This window comes from Mustela nigripes, chromosome 5, assembly GCF_022355385.1.
Source record: "Mustela nigripes isolate SB6536 chromosome 5, MUSNIG.SB6536, whole genome shotgun sequence".
NCBI classification, from domain to species: Eukaryota; Metazoa; Chordata; class Mammalia; order Carnivora; family Mustelidae; genus Mustela; species Mustela nigripes.
In genome coordinates, this window is record NC_081561.1 from 108,579,964 (window position 1) to 108,596,616 (window position 16,653).

A 16,653-nucleotide genomic window follows, 5' to 3' on the forward strand; every position below is an offset into this window, starting at 1 on the left:
CAGGATTTGAACACACACCACTAGGGATGTACAGATGAAAAATAAGCACGTGAGACGATGCTCAACATTATTAGGCATAACAGAAATGCAAACTAAAACTGCAGCGAAATACCACTATGTACCCATAAGAATGACTAAACTTAAAAAAAAGATGGGCGATACCAGGATATGGAGGAACTAGCACTGTCACTATTTTGGGAAAATAGTTTGGTTGTATCTTAAAAAGTTAAACATACAACTGCAATTTAACCCAGCCATTGCCAATTTAGGTATTTACCCAAGAGAAACTAAAGGATATATCCCTGCAGAGACTTGTATACAAGTGTTTGTAGTAGCCAGAAAGCAGAAACAACTGAAATGTCCATCAACAGGTGAAAAGATAAAGAAGCTATGCTCTAACATAATGGAGTACTACTCAGCATTAAAAACAATGAATTATTGTTAAGTGCAACAACATGGATGAATCTCAAAATAATTATGCTGTATTAAAGAGGCTGAGAGAGGGAAAGGGAGAGAGAGAGAGACCGGGCAAATAGTGTATACTTTCATTTATATAAAATTCTAGAAAATGCAAATTAATCTATGATGACACAAATCAGATTAGTGGTCCCCTGGGGACTGGAAGTGTAAAAAGGGCAGGAGTGAGGAATTTCAAAGAGGCACAAGAAAACTTCTGGAAGTAATGAATATGTTTACCATGCTGATTGTAGTGATGGTTTCACAAGTCGAAGCATATCAAAATCTATCAAACTGTACACATTAAATAGTGCTTTGGTCAAATTCAACTCATTACTATGGGCAAGAATATTAAAATAATCAATTCTTGGGCACCTGGGTGGGTCAGTTGTTTAAGTGTCTGCCATCAGTTCAGGTCATGATCCCAGAGTCCTGGGATGGAGTCCTGCATCAGGCCCCCTGCTCAGCGGTGAGCTTGCTTCTCCCTTCTCCCTGTGTCTCTCCCGTGTTCTCTCTCTTGCTTGTTGTTGCTCTCTCTCAAATAAATAAAATCTTAAAACACTAAATAAATAAATTAAACAATCCTCTGAAAACCTGAATTACTTGTTCAAGAGAGATAATGCAAAATGAAATCAGTAATTCACATTCATAATATTTTTGATATATTGATGGTTATTTGCAGGTTTTTGATGGGTTCTGGACAAGTGAACTACATCTAAGAAAAATATACTGGAAAATGAACAATCGTACCTTGATTTGTGCAAAGGGTCTTTCATAACCTCCAACATAGAGCAGACCAACATTCTGAGGAAGTAACCTACAAAACAAAAACAAAGCATATTATTTTGAAAACATTCTTCCTTATATAAAAAGCTCATATAATCATCATAATTTGTATACCAAATAGATACTGTGAAAAAGCTATCTTTGCAGCTATTCTTGTCTTCTGCTCTATGAGATAGCTGAGAAATAATCCTTTTTTTAACTAATTTGGAAATAGGTTGTCACAGGAGGGTACTTTTCTTTTTTGTTTGTTTTTTTATTCAAGTATAATTAACATACAGTGTTACATTAGTTTCCGGTATACAATGTAATGATTCAAGAAAAATTCTTATACTTTAGAAAATAGTAGTAAATGCTGAGAATGGAAACTTAGATGTAGAATAGTTTAACATATTAGTAATTCTGGCAAAATTACTAAATAGTATTCTGGGAAAAAACTAAAAGAAGTAATGCATGTATTTAAAAAACTGTAAGGATTAAATTCAAGAAACACTCATTGTACACCTATACTATGTACTGTAGGAGATAATACAAACCTAAATAACTCAGTCCCAAAAATATAAAGGAAAACCAGATACATAAATAAATAATGCTACCAAAAGGCGGTCTCTGATAAGGGCAATATACATGTATTTGCCACTGCAAAATAGTGGAATAAAAGGTACTTGCTATCAAGGGAGCTGGAAAAGTTCAAATAGGTGAGATCTGGTTCAGTCTTAAAGAGTGGGTAAGGCAAAGGGAGAAATTTAAACAAGTCGTGAAAATGTAGAAGATCTGAGACAAAAAGTAGACAAGTATGGCTAGAGTGAGGGATAATTTAGTTGAAGATGAAAACCCAAAGGAAGTTTGGAATAAACTATGAAGAATGTCAAATGCCATATCTTTATTTTATAAGCAATATGAAGTCATATTTCTGTAAGATGTACTTAGTTCTTATAAAAAAAAATACACATGAAAATAAAAAGCAAACCATACAGAGCGTTAAAAAAATGAGTAAGTTACCTTCTAGGACTCCTCCTTCCCTTCCTATTTCCACTTAAAAGAGAGCTATCATTCCTGACTGCATTAAACAATGTGAATGAAACACCATCATTTGAACTGTGCTTGTGGAGCGTATAGTGGTACAGGGTATGAGAAGAACATAAACATTCTTATGATTATCTCATTTTCTTTTATCATAGATCTTTTCTCAATGGACACTAACTCCCTTCTTAACCTTAGTGTACATAAAGAATATGAAAAAACTTTGCCTATACTCCTTGCCTACAGGAACCAGGCCAAAACAAATCTCAGAGCTAGGTAATGAAAATTAATAGCATTTTACAGCAGGTAAAAAAATGATCTCAAGGATGACTGTATAATTCTATTGCATGAATCTGAAAATGAAACACTGAGTAGTATTTAAAGTGAACAGAAGACTATAAACTCAAAACAACCTTATGAAAATTTCTCAGGATACCATATTGGTCTAATCATAAAAAATCAGAACACAAGATTATCACAACCATCCGTTTAAATTTAGTTAGTGACTTCAAAAATTCTACTTCAGTAATTCCAGGATATGAATTTCTTCATATTTTAACTTCTCTGAAAACTGGATGCCTCTGATATTCTTTTTTTTTTTTTTAAGATTTTATGTATTTATTTGACAGAGAGAAATCACAAGTAGATGGAGAGGCAGGCAGAGAGAGAGAGGGAAGCAGGCTCCCTGCTGAGCAGAGAGCCCGATGCAGGACTCAATCCCAGGACCCTGAGATCATGACCTGAGCCGAAGGCAGCGGTTCAACCCACTGAGCCACCCAGGCGCCCCTGCCTCTCATATTCTATGGTATCTTATAATCACTGTTTCCATTGACTCAGTCTAGGAAGACTAAGAAAGCACACTCTCAAAGCACCTTAGATTTTATGAAATAAGGTAGATAGACATTCAATCTCCCAGAAACATTCTTGGTCCTCGACATTCTTTAAAGGCTCATAAAGCATTAAAGGCTACTGAAAGAATGTTAATAGCTGATGAACACAATCTTGATCAAATCAAGTTAGCAAAAAGCTACTTAATTTTGAAATATAAGTGATACTTGCAGTACTTCATTTTAGCATGGTGTTGAAGGTCATAAACAGGACTAAAGGCATTTGTTCACCAAATATAAGTAGAAAGCATAGGCAATTTCTCTAAACCTCAATTGTGAAATGGAGAATTTCTTAACATATAAGAAATTAAATCTCACAAATCATTGCCAGTACCACAGTTTAATGTTAGTTATATATAGCAGTGGTAATTTATTTCCTATATAACAAATGTTCACAAAAACCTTAATAAACCCCCTTCAGAAGTAAGAATAGTCACTGTTCATACAAATAAAGATGCTAGAGAAAAAAGAGAATAAAAGCTGGCTGACATTTAAAAATCAATATGCTTCTAATTACTATGCCTATGCTTTTCAGGAAGCTCGCCAATATACCATTTAGTGTGCCCCTCTTTCTCCAACTTGCCTATCTAACAGCTACCTTTCCTTAAACAAGAAATTTCTTTAATATATCAATTATGTAGCATATACATGTTTCACTTTTCAAATACTGTTCTCTCTCATTCATATACCTATTATTACCACAGATTATATTACTACCATCAACTGAGTGGGTTTTAACATGTACTATAATCTAAATGCCTGCTATGCACAAAATAACACTCTGAAAACACTTTTAAGATGGGACATTTCTTTAACCATTTTTACATTTCAAAAAATTATTTTACCAAATTGTATACATAATTGTTGTCAAATAATAGACCATTTTATGGTGACAGGGTGCTTGCATATAATAAAGCAATCACACATTTTAAATCCCCAGAGTAGGGCGTTAATTCAGCACTGATAAGTGAATTCATACGTATATGTTAAAATAGAAAACCTGACTTATTTAGTACTAGATAATTGCTTTGCCCTTAAGTTACATGAACATTAACATAACCTTTATACAAATGCTAGCAACTCCTAAAATATTTGCTTGTAACTAAATACTTCTGTGGTGTGGCTATCAAAGAGGGAAATAGCAGGGCACCTGGGTGGCTCAGTTGGTCAAACATCTGACTCTTGATCTCAGAGTCATGAATTCAATCCCCAGTCATGAATTCAATCCAGGCTGAGGGCAGAGCCTACTTAAGGAGGAAGGAAAAAAAAAAAAGAGGAAAGTAGAAATAAGACAGCAATCAGCAGTAAGAGAGCAATAGGCATGTGGGCAGGAGAATCAGGGATAGACCTCTTAAGAGTTTTTGAAAAGGTAAACACAGGTAAGACTAATGTTCATTTTGCTTCAAATTCCCAAATACAATATTAACAAATACCTATCCTGGAAAGAATGCAATAAAGTTATTTTCAGAAAAGTTTCTCACATAAAGGAAAAAAAAACTTGTCAGGTAATAAAATGAACATTATTTAAAAGGACCTCACTCACTATAATCTAATGATATATCAGATATTTTAAAAAGTTTTAAAAGGAAACTGAGTCTATAATTGCTTCAAATCAAAAATTTAAAAAAATAAAAATAAGCTAAATAACTCAAAATTAACTACTCTGTCTATAGCCCATAATTACAACACTTGTTAATAGATACGTCTTTCAACTGCAATAAAATATCCTGCGCGGGGAGCACAGCTTGTTTGTTTGTTTATTTGTTTTTAAGACAGAAAGCATGAACATCCAGGAAGAGCAGTGGTTGGGGGGTGGGCAGAGGGAGAGGGAGAGAAAGGATCTTAAGCAGGCTTCAAGCCCAGTACAGATCCTGACCTGAGTCGGAGTCAAGAGTCAGTTGCTTAACAGACTTTGCTACCCAGGTGCCCCAAAATTTACAGTATCTTTAAAGCTAATTTACATAAAATCCTACTTCTCAAAGAAACTGCATCTGATATATCAACTACTAGAGAAAATGAGAATGCAAATACAAGAATTCAGTTAGAATTCAAGAACATAAAAATTACCAGAAAATCTCCATGTTTAAAATGATAGAAATACATCAATAAATAACTTCTAGGACAGAAAAGACATCCCAAAGGAAAGTATCAAATATTTTTAACTAGATAACAAAATAACAATATATCAAAACTTGTAAGATATAGCTAAATCCAACTTAGATAAAAACTTATAACCTAAACCGTATATGTCAAAAAAAAAATGCTGAAAATCAGTGAGTTAGCAACCACCTCAAGAAATTAGAAAAACACCACTAAATTAAACCCAAAGAAAAAAGAACAAAATAAGTTGAAATTCATGAATAGAAAATATACACTAGATAGGACTGAAAGATTAAAAATGGTTTCTTCTAAAAGAATAATTAAATTGATAAATCCTTAATGAGACTGACAAATAAAAGATAAAGCACAAACAGTATCAGGAATAACACAGAGAACACAGCCTACATATACTAAAAAACAAGAGGATATCATAAACCCCCTTACACCAACAAGTTTGAAAACTGAGACTAGAAAAACTTCCAGAAAAATACAGTGAAATAAAACTGACCTAAGAAAAAAAGCAGAGTATCTTACTTGTCCTACTGTAAACATTTTTAACGATCTCCCCAAAGAAAGCAAAAGGTCTAGATGGATTCTTCAGCAAATTCTACCAAACATTTAAGAGAAAATTAATTGTAATCATATACAAATTTTTCCAGAAAATAGAAGGAATATTTATATTTTAACTAGTCAGCATAACTCTGACACTCAGATATGAAAAAGCAATGTTGATCAAGAAAGATAGAAAAGACAAGCAAGAGACCAGGGGAAAATGTCTGCAAGAGGACTTTTACCCAAAATATTAAAGAACTTTTTAAATCTCAACAATAAGAAAACAAGCGACCTAATTAAAAAATGGCCAAAGACCTAAACAGACATCTCGCTAAGGATATATATGGCAAGTAAGCATAAAAAAAGATGCTCAACATCACAAGTCACTAGGGAAATGAATATTCAAATGAGATACCACTATACACCTATCAGAATGACCAAATCCAAAACACTGATACCAAAGAATGTGGAGCAACAAGAACTGTCATTCATCACTGGTAGAAAGATAAAATGTAGAAGAACAGTTTGGCAGTTTTTTATAAAACTAAACATATTCTTACCATATGATCCAGCATCACACTCCTTGGTATTTACCCAAATGAGTGAAAAACTTATGTCTACCTAAAAACCTAAGAGCTAGGTAATAATAACAGAAGAAACTATGTGCTCAAAGAGAGGGAATATATGGGAACTCTCTATTTTATGCCCAAATATCTGGAAACCTAAAACAGTTCTAAAAAAAAAAAAAGTTTATTTTCTTTAAAAAATGCAATGTTGATGGTACAAAAAAGGAACTGTATAGGTCAACTTCTCTCATGAACAAAAATGCAAAAAGGAGGAAGTAAGGAAAGGAAGCCCTAAATAAATGAAATGAGAGAATGTATCATGTTCATGGATAGGAAATCTCAATGATGAATATACTTAATGCAATGTTAATAATCCTGACAGAATCTGAGAAACTTAATAAGCTCATTATAAAATATACATGGGAAAGTAAAAGAACAAAAATATCAAAGATTCTCTCCTAAAGAAGAACATAGTGAGGAGACTGAGTCCATTAGCTACCACAACTTCTTCCTATTCTTACAAAGCTACAGCATTAAAGAAAATGTGGTATTAGCATGGGACAGGCAAAAACACCATGGAATATAACAGAGAATCTAGAAACAGACCTACACATAAACAAACACTTGATTTACTAAAGGTGGCACTGCGGGATGGTGGGAAAAAACCTTCCATGTGTTAGAAGGGAAACAAACCTGAGTAAATTCCTCTTAAATTTTAATGTTACAAAAAAATATTGGTAAATCATATTATATAAAATTTTCAACAAACCATCAGGGCAAAAATAGTATAAATAAAGTCAAAAGATACCTGACAAACTATGAGAAAACATTTACATTTGCAGTATACACTACAGAGAAGAAACCAATAATTCTATTATTAAAAAACTCAAAAACTATAAGGGAAAAGGGCCAAAAACCTGTTGGAACAATGAGAACAAGACATAAAAAGGCAATACACACACACACACACACACACACACACGTACACAAGTACACATGCCAAAATAAAAGGGGGGGGACATTAAGAATATACAAAAATATTCCAACTTACTAGTAATTAGAGAAATACATCTTAAAATAGCATTGAGATACCATTTTCCAACCTATCAGACTGGCAAAAATTAAAACATATGGAGAATGTATTCTGTTGGCTAGCCTGGGGGAAACAAAAGTTCTCAGATACTGTTGAAAAAGCAAACTAGGACAGTGGTCATGGAGGGAAACTTGACAATATCTAACAAAACCACATATGCACTTAGCTTTTGACCTAATAATCTCTCTTCTAACAATATGCCTTGAAAATACACCTCCAAAAATGCAGAAATACACATGTACAAGGCTATTCACTGCACACTATTGGTATGCAAAATACTGGAACAACCTAAGTACACAGCAGAGTAGGTAAATAAGTTACAGTAAATCCACACAATGGAGAAACATGTACTATAAAAAATAATGAGGAAGATCTCTAATTACTGATAGGAAGAAATTTCTAAGATATGCTTACTGTTAAGTAAAAAAGGATATACAGTATGTTACTCTTTTTGTTTTAAGACTTTAAAGACTTTTAAGAGAGAAAGTGTGCAAGTGGGGAGAGGGGCAAAGGGAGAGAAAAAGGGAAAGAAGCAGACTACACAGAGCACAGAGCCTGACATGGGGCTGGATCTCAGGATTCTGAGATCAAGACCTGAGTTGAAATCAAGAACTGGAGGGCACCTGGGTGGCTCAGTGGGTTAAGCCGCTGCCTTTGGCTCAGGTCATGATCTCAGGGTCCTGGGATGGAGTCCTGCATCGGGCTCTCTGCTCAGCAGGGAGCCTGCTTCCCTCTCTCTCTGCCTGCTTCTCTGTCTACTTGTGGTCTCTCTCTGTCAAATAAATAAATAAAATCTTTAAAAAAAAAAAAAGTTAAAAAACAGGCAAAACCAAACCGTGTGGTTTAGAGATTCATACTTAAGTAATAAAATTATACAGAAGAGCAAGGGAGTAAATCTGGAAAGTGGTTATCTTTGGTGGGAGGGAAAAGTTTGTGAATGAGAAAGAGCATGCTGAAGGCATCTAGTTTGCCAGAAAATATTTTCTTTCTTGTCCTGGGTAGTGGTTAAGTGTATATTGGTTACAAAAAATTTCATAAAAACTATACATTTATTTGTTTTATGTACTTTTCTGTATATGGTCTTAATAGAAAAAGCAAAAAGGAAAAAAAAACAAAATAATCAGTAAGAGAATGACTCCTAAATGAGGGGTACAGTATTAATTCACAAATTAACATATTTTAATATTCCTGTATAAATAGATGAGTATTTTAAGAGATGAGCTCCTAGGGGTGCCTGGGTGGCTCAGTGGGTTAAAGCCTCTGCCTTTAGGTCATGGTCATGATCTCAGGGCCCTGGGATCGAGCCCCACACTTCGGGCTTTCTGCTCCGCGGGGAGCCTGCTTCCTCCTCTCTCTCTCTCCTGCCTCTCTGCCTACGTGAGATCTGTGTCTGTCAAATAAATAAATAAATAATCTTTAAAAAAAGAGAGAGAGAGAGAGACGAGCTCCTAGAGAATCCAAGTTACTTATCCCTTCCTTCAGACTGGAGCTATATATTCTATGGCACAAATATAATTTGAAAACAGAACTTACATACCTGGGCATAATGGTATTTTAAAATTGAAGAAAATAAATACTACTGATAAAAAATATTTAGACAAATTTTCCACTCCCAGCCAAGACAGAGTCAGAACTGGACTAGGTGCTACTCCCGCTAAACAACTGAATAAACAATGTTACACAATGTTTTTCAGAAGTTGGACAAGAAACAGCACAGGTCAGTGGTACCTGAAAGAAGGAAAACAAACCAAATCATTCCCACCTCTGCCCTGGCTTACTACCTGGAGTTTTCATTACCGCAGGGCAAAAGAGGGAAAATCCAGGCCTATAAAGCCCGAAGTATTTACTATGTGGTTCTTTAGACAAAGAAACTGTCAACTCCTAAAGAAATAAAAGTAAATGTCCACAGAAAGACTTGTATTCAACTTTCATAGGAGCTTTGTTCCTAATAGCCAAAAACTAGAATCATTTCAAATGCCCATCAATAGATGAATGGATAAATTGTGATGTATCTATTACTAAAACACTACTCAGCAATAAAAGAAATGGTCTATTGATATATGTTAACAACACGGATGAATTCTTTAATATTGAAAGGTGTGGAGAACACATGTTATATGCTTCCATTTGTATAATTTTAGAATATAAATTCTCAACAGCAAGCAGATCAGTGGTTGCCAAGGAAGGGTTTGAGAGGAAAGAGATTAGAAAGAACAGGAGGGAATTCTAGAGAGTGTTGGAAATGTTCATCATTTTATCCTGGGAGTGATGATTTCACACATAAAAACCAATCAAATCGCACACTTCAACTGTGTGCAGTTTATTGTATCAATTACTTCTTGATAAAGCTGTAAAAAATGTACAAACTTCACCTTCCAAATTTTATTAAATATATTTAAAAAATAAAGTCTACAACAGTTTGCAGTCCATATATCAAACCGAGCATACAAATAATTCTTAATTGATCCACCAAATCATTCTAAATGAATAGATTTGTTACTTAAAGAACTGCTTGTGTGAACATGAAGCAGAATAGTTTGAAAGTAGATTTTAACAGGGAAATCATTACAAACATACAGCTTCCTGCCTAATTTGTTATCTAATGATCCTAAACATTATTCTGTGACTTACTTCTATCTACAAAACAAGAGATGGGAGAATGACGTATGCAGGAATTAACCTCAAATTAAACATCTGAAATCATCTGAATCATCATCGTATCCATACATGTTCATCACTTTGACAATGACACCATGACAGATATTGTGTAAAGCATATTTGTTAAAAGGTTAAATGGAATAAAATCTTCATTTCGTGTACTGGCAAATTCTAAATCGTGTATTTTTTTTCCTTCTGTTTTTGTTGTATTAGCTTCCCCTGTATACTTTGGACAAGAATTTGACCATGAAGTCCTTGTTTTCCCTTGGGAAAATGTAGGAACATTATGTTAAGCAGCCATTTCTGCAGGAAAAGAAGTACAAAAGATGCTCTGGAGAGTAGAAACAGAGAAATTTAAGCTGAGTGGATATAATTCACAATTCAATTTTTTCAGTCTAAATTATAGCATCATGTCACATGTTAACATCTATTTCAATAATAGCTATGATCAATCAAAGAGAAAAATGTTGTTGTTTTTTTAAATCACAGACCCCAAAAATGACTGAGATTGTTATATTCTACATTGAAAAGAATTACTGCAAATCTGAATTTCAGCTTCATTGAGCTCGTTACAAAATGCTGGCTGAGACATGAACTATAACGAAAAATACAGAGAACTGCCTAAGTATTTCATTGATAGAATACATATTAAGTTGGTCTTCTCTCCGCTATTAAGTTTAATCTGAATATTCCCTTAGTAAATATGATATATTTTATATATTAAAACATGGATTATAATAGGTACACAATTATTGTTTTTTTCATTGCTAGCCATGTACTAGCAATCTTTATTATTATTATTAAAGTAATTAATTTTATCTTTTTCATGAATGAATCAGCCTATTTTGAGTTAGCTCAATAGATAGTTCCTCCTTAATTCATCAGTATGTTTTTGGTTCATACAGAGTAACTACTGACTGGTAGTAGTTTGTAGACCCCCTGAAGGAATTTATTACCAGTTGAACAGCTTGTGTAAAAGAATCTGAACTATCACAGTTCATTTTACCTTTTATTTTGATATCTATTCCAAACAGATATAATGATATAATACTAAAAGTCTTTAAAAATTACTTCCAAATGTAAAAGTGACTGTCTAGTATGCTGAATTGCATGTCAATTATTTTGCTTACAAGTGACAATATTTATCCTTGAAATATCTTTGATCAACTAACAATTAAAAGCTAACATAATGTGTGAGATAGTTCAACCTCAATAATGTAACAACTATAATCAAGTATTCAAGACAAAGTTCCAGAATCTCATGTGCCGATAACAGAAAATCATGAAATGTCCCTAAGAAAGACATTTTCACTGGGTACTGCCATCAATGTTATAAAGCATGGTAATTCTAACATTCTGTAAAACATTAATATAGGGCCACCTGGGTGGCTCAGTCAGTTAAAACGCCTGACTCTTGATCTCAACTCATGTCTCGATCTCAGGGTCATGAATTCAAGCCCCACATTGCGCTCCATGCTGAGGGTGGAGCCTACTTAAAAAACAAATAAGAAAAAAACATGTTAATATAAATTAAATGCTACCTACCTGACTAGGACCACATTTTGTAAATGACTTATAGACCTTCATATCCTTATGGCTAGGCTAATTTGACTATTCCTGAAAAATGAGATGGCAGCTATTTAATAATCACAATATTTTTCCATTCATTTTTCCCATTCTATTAAGTGATTGCTGTGAATTCTTGGAAGCAGGTTATGGTTATTACAACTTTAGAATATGCTCAGCAAAAACATGATAGACAGTCATATCATGTTATCTTCTTCTCAAACTAACCAGGCTTTCAGAATGACTTAAATGGTATGGTAGATGCATTTTAAAAAAACCCATTTCTTTGTGCATCAATGTTCATGGCAGCATTATTCACAATAGCCAAAAAAGGTAGGAACAATCCATATGCCCATCAAAAATTGATAAACAAAATGTGGTACATACATACCATGGAATTATTATCTGGCCTTAAAAAAGAAATGAAGGGGCGCCTGGGTGGCTCAGTGGGCTAAAGCCTCTGCTTTCGGCTCAGGTCATGGTCCCAGGGTCCTGGGATCGAGTCCCACATCAGGCTCTCTGCTCAGCAGGGAGCCTGCTTCCCTCTATCTCTCTCTCTCTGCCTGCCTCTCCGTCTACTTGTGATCTTCTCTGTCAAATAAATAAATAAAATCTTTAAAAAATATATATATAAATCTGCCAAAATTTATATGCTACATACATGTCTGCATGTATGAAAGAGGGAGAAAAAGAGAGGCAGATGGTCAGAAGGGAAGAAAGATACTGCCATAATTACCAAAAATGAGTTATGTGGATGCTAGAAAAGTATATACTAACACAAAAAACCTGACTTTCCGAGCTCTATTACAGCCTGAATGATATAGTTTAGGATCACCTAACCCTCTTTCTTTGATCACATAGTTACAAAGCGATCTTGTGATGACTAATTAAATTTCCCAAGTAGTTAGATCGGAAATGAGATACTGTAAACAGCAGGCCTAAGGATGTATGCACAGTTGACCCCTGAACAACACGAGTGTGAACTGGATGGATCCACTGACATGCCAATTTTTTCTGATAAATACAGTAATGAATTTTCTCTTTCTTACGATTTTCTTAGTAACATTTTCTTTCTTCTGGCTTACTTTATTGTAATAACCCAGTACATACAAAATATGTATCAGTCAGCTGTTTATGTTATCAGTAAGGCTTCCAGGCAACAGTAAGCTACTAGTAGTTTTGGTGGGGGTCAAAGTCATACCAGAATTCTAACTGCATGAGGAGTTGGTGCCCCAAACTCTGCGACGTTCAAAGGTCAACCGCATATGTGTGTATTTGCACGTGCGTGTACACACATACATATGTAATGATATATCATTATAAACTAGTACTAATAATTACAAAAGCAGTGGTAATAATAGTTATTCACTAATAACGTCAATAAACAAGGTCATGGACTAAGCTTAATTTTACATTACACTGGTTTTCTCCCTAGTATTAATTTTAATTTAGGATTCTCATTTAATCTTGTTAAAGAACCTCAAGAGTTAGGTACCATTATTATCCCCACTTAAAAGATACGGAAGCTAAGAGAAATAACTAATTTGCCTAAGGGCACACAGCTTGTAAGAGATAGAAGAACTAGGAATCTAGGAATCAAAATTCTCCTTCTCTGGTTCTTTGTTCTTAAGTTTCATGCTGTATGGGCATTGTTTTAATAATTAAGAAGTTTGGTTAAAGATAATGAATTCTCCACAACTTGATCAATTCTACATAACAGAATCAATTTGGGCCTCGCAAAACTCTATCCCACCTCCTCAGATGTGCAGAGCATCTCTTCAAATCAACATGACCTACTTAAAAAGAGAAGTAGGGGAGGAAAGGTAACAACAAGGGAGGAAGATTAAGTCAAACTTATATTCATCTTGGCTCTCCCCCATCTTCTTTCTCCCTCTTTATGAAAACTGACTCATTTATTATATATGCCAGACTTTGGGCCAGGTACCAAAGATATAAAGATAATCCCCACCCCCAGGAGCTCATAGCCTTTAAGAGGCAGCAGGTTTGAAGTAATTAAACTACAGGAAATGAAGATAAATTGGTAAATCCTACTACAGACCCATATGAAAGAGATATTGTGGTAATCTCAATACTAAAGATTTAAACGCTGAAAGTAGAAGCTTGAATGTTAAGTGGAAACCCATATGCTGGTTTTTAGGGAATTTCTTTTGGATGCACTATGACTCAACACTGGAATCAGTAATAAGGAATTTCCATATTTTAAGACTCTCCTACCAAACACCATGAAATGTCATCATAGACAATTTTATATTGCAATCTCAAGCTTCTAGTACAGTGCCTGACACAAAGTAGATGTGATCAAGAGTTGCTCAGTAAGTAAAAAACAAAAAGTAAAAAAAGGAAGAAAAAACAAAACAAAAAGAAAACAACACACACCTCCTTGGGGAAGAACTAATCATTGATAGTAAGGTAGTCTAAAAAATATTTGAAAAATGTAACACAGATTTGTAAATGGATGGATATAAAGCTAATTTAAATATCACTTTGCTATAAAATATTTTGATATGCAAAACCAAAACCGACAGCTGAAGTTCTAAAATGATCTAAACAAGATAAAGACTACCTAGACTTAGGGAATTTTAAAGTAGGATTCCTACAAATGAGATGACAGATAAAGCATAATAGAAATAATGAAGAAGCTTAACAGCTTCCTAAAAATCTTTAATTTAATTTTAGAACAATAAACCTGAGGTATTCATGCAAATTTTAAAAATGTTGCTTGCTGTATTACAGCCTTAGCTGGAACTAAAACATCTGGAACTATCTGTGGCATAATAATCAGCATAAATTATTTTGTAAATATTCTGATAATGGCTAGTGGGACCCAAGTTAATTTATTTCTAAGGTCAAAATTAAATATTATACTTCATTTCCTAAAGTTTGGTTATTATTAGAAACTCGCAAGTTCTGAGCTTCCTTTCACTTTCTACCAGGTGATACGCAAAAACAGGTTTTTTTTTTTAATGTATTTATTTATGTATTTGATAGACAGAGAGAGATCACAAGTAGGCAGAGAGGCAGGCAGAGAGAGAGGGGGAAGCAGGCTCCCTGCTGAGCAGAGAGCCCAATGTGGGGCTCGATCCCAGGACCCTGAGATCACGACCTGAGCTGAAGGCAGAGGCTTAAACCACTGAGCCACCCAGGCGCCCCCAAAAACAGGTTTTAAAAAAGCTTCTTTCTAAGACTAGAACTGTTTCAGGAGTCTGAACTGATTATATGTGAACTATTGGGATGGGAATGGGAAGAATGAGAGTAGAGAAAGAAAATGAAGTCAGTAAAACCTAAGGGACACCAAAAATAAAAGAAGACTAGCCAAGAAGTTTTTTAATCTATTAATATTCCTTGACTCAAAAAAAAGAAAAAATTAAGAGGAGCAAGGCAGCAGCAGCAGCAGCAGCAGCAGCCAAGAGGCATTAGAATCAATATGAACACTGAGTGTGTCATCAATGCACTGAAATGCCCTTTTTGGGAGTAAACCTGTTCTGGATGGATAAATGAAATAAAGCAATGTTTTGCTTCTGAGATCAGATTAATTTTACAAGGAAGTGGAGCTATCTTTACATTGTATTTTACCAAGTACTATGCTTATAACAATAGCAATCTTTACCATCAAATAAAACACATAGCTAATAAAAAAAAAGACACTGTAGATTTATTATATATATATAATCTAGAGATAGATACAAGAAATTACAATAAATGAGAAACAGCACTGACAGATTTCCTGTCAGATATCATATAAGAAAAAGGGCTCTGTAATTTAAATGGTTCCAAGCAGCAAGTTGGAAGCTTTCGACTAGTACTGTTTTTGTTTTCTTTTTTAAGATTTTATTTATTTATTTGACAGAGAGAGAGATCGCAAGTAGGCAGAGAGGCAGGCAGAGAGAGAGGGAGAAGCAGGCTCTCCCCTGATGTGGGGCTTGATCCCAGGACCCTGAGACCATGACCTGAGCCAAAGGCAGAGGCTTAACCCACTGAGCAACCCAAGCGCCCCTCGACTAGTACTGTTTTTAAATGGAATTCTACTCTCATACTTGAAAATGGCAAGCACATTTCAACTATTTTACAAGGTAAAATATAATTTTGTATGGCAAATAAAATAAGGCTAAATAATTCCATGTGTATACAAAGCACAACAAAATTAAAATCTAAATGTGCATATATACTGAGGGAATTTAACTACTTCAGAAGCACTTAAGTTAAATTTCAACAGTCTGTCATTCATTAGAGAGGTACTCAAAAGATTATGAGCACAGTAGTGAAGACAACCTGAAGAAATATGGCAGATTAGATTCTATCTATCTGCTATTGCCCAAACTAAAATCATCCAAAATATTTTGCTTCATTTTTTTCTTACAGTACACATAATGTTGTTTATAAACTACCTACCAATGTTGCTTATAAAGTACTTACCAAATTTGTATATACTGAAAGTTTTAACCTTAAAAGAAGTCTGACATGGAAGTGAAACTCAAAGTAGGTAGCTACTTATAAAATACGAAGAGCACAGTACTTCCAATTATAACCATTATGGGCTATGAAAAACACGATTACAGAAGCAATTTCCTATGTGTAATAACAGTTTGAAATGAGATAGAAATTTGATGGATTAGTGTATGTTGCTACAAATAACTGAACACAAATATGATGGTTCAGTTTAAGCTACTGATTCTTCATACAACTTTCAGGGAAGGGAGGGCAGAGTTGCCAGGTATTAAGAACACAAGGAAAGGAAAGAATCCCTTTACACAGGGACAAATTTTAAGATTTACTATACTAATTTATAATTTCTTTAGAGGAATATTTAACATCTTAGCTTAACTTTTCTTCCCGTTTTGTTAATATTTCATAACTCTTCTTCCACTGCTATTTCCCAAAAGGGTATTTAGCAGAAATAAATTATGGAAACTGAACCATCATAACAATAACAACAACAAAATACAACAGA

The 16,653-nt window shown here is 34.3% G+C and overlaps 1 protein-coding gene across 1 annotated transcript in view; it reads right to left on the minus strand.

The window, feature by feature from the left end:
- RNGTT (RNA guanylyltransferase and 5'-phosphatase) overlaps positions 1-16,653 on the minus strand; it is a 333,222-nt gene that overhangs the window by 60,934 nt on the left and 255,635 nt on the right. Inside the window, exon 14 of the mRNA XM_059401043.1 lies at positions 1,207-1,273. Coding sequence (XP_059257026.1) covers positions 1,207-1,273 — 67 coding nt within the window. The remainder of the gene's footprint in view (positions 1-1,206; positions 1,274-16,653) is intronic.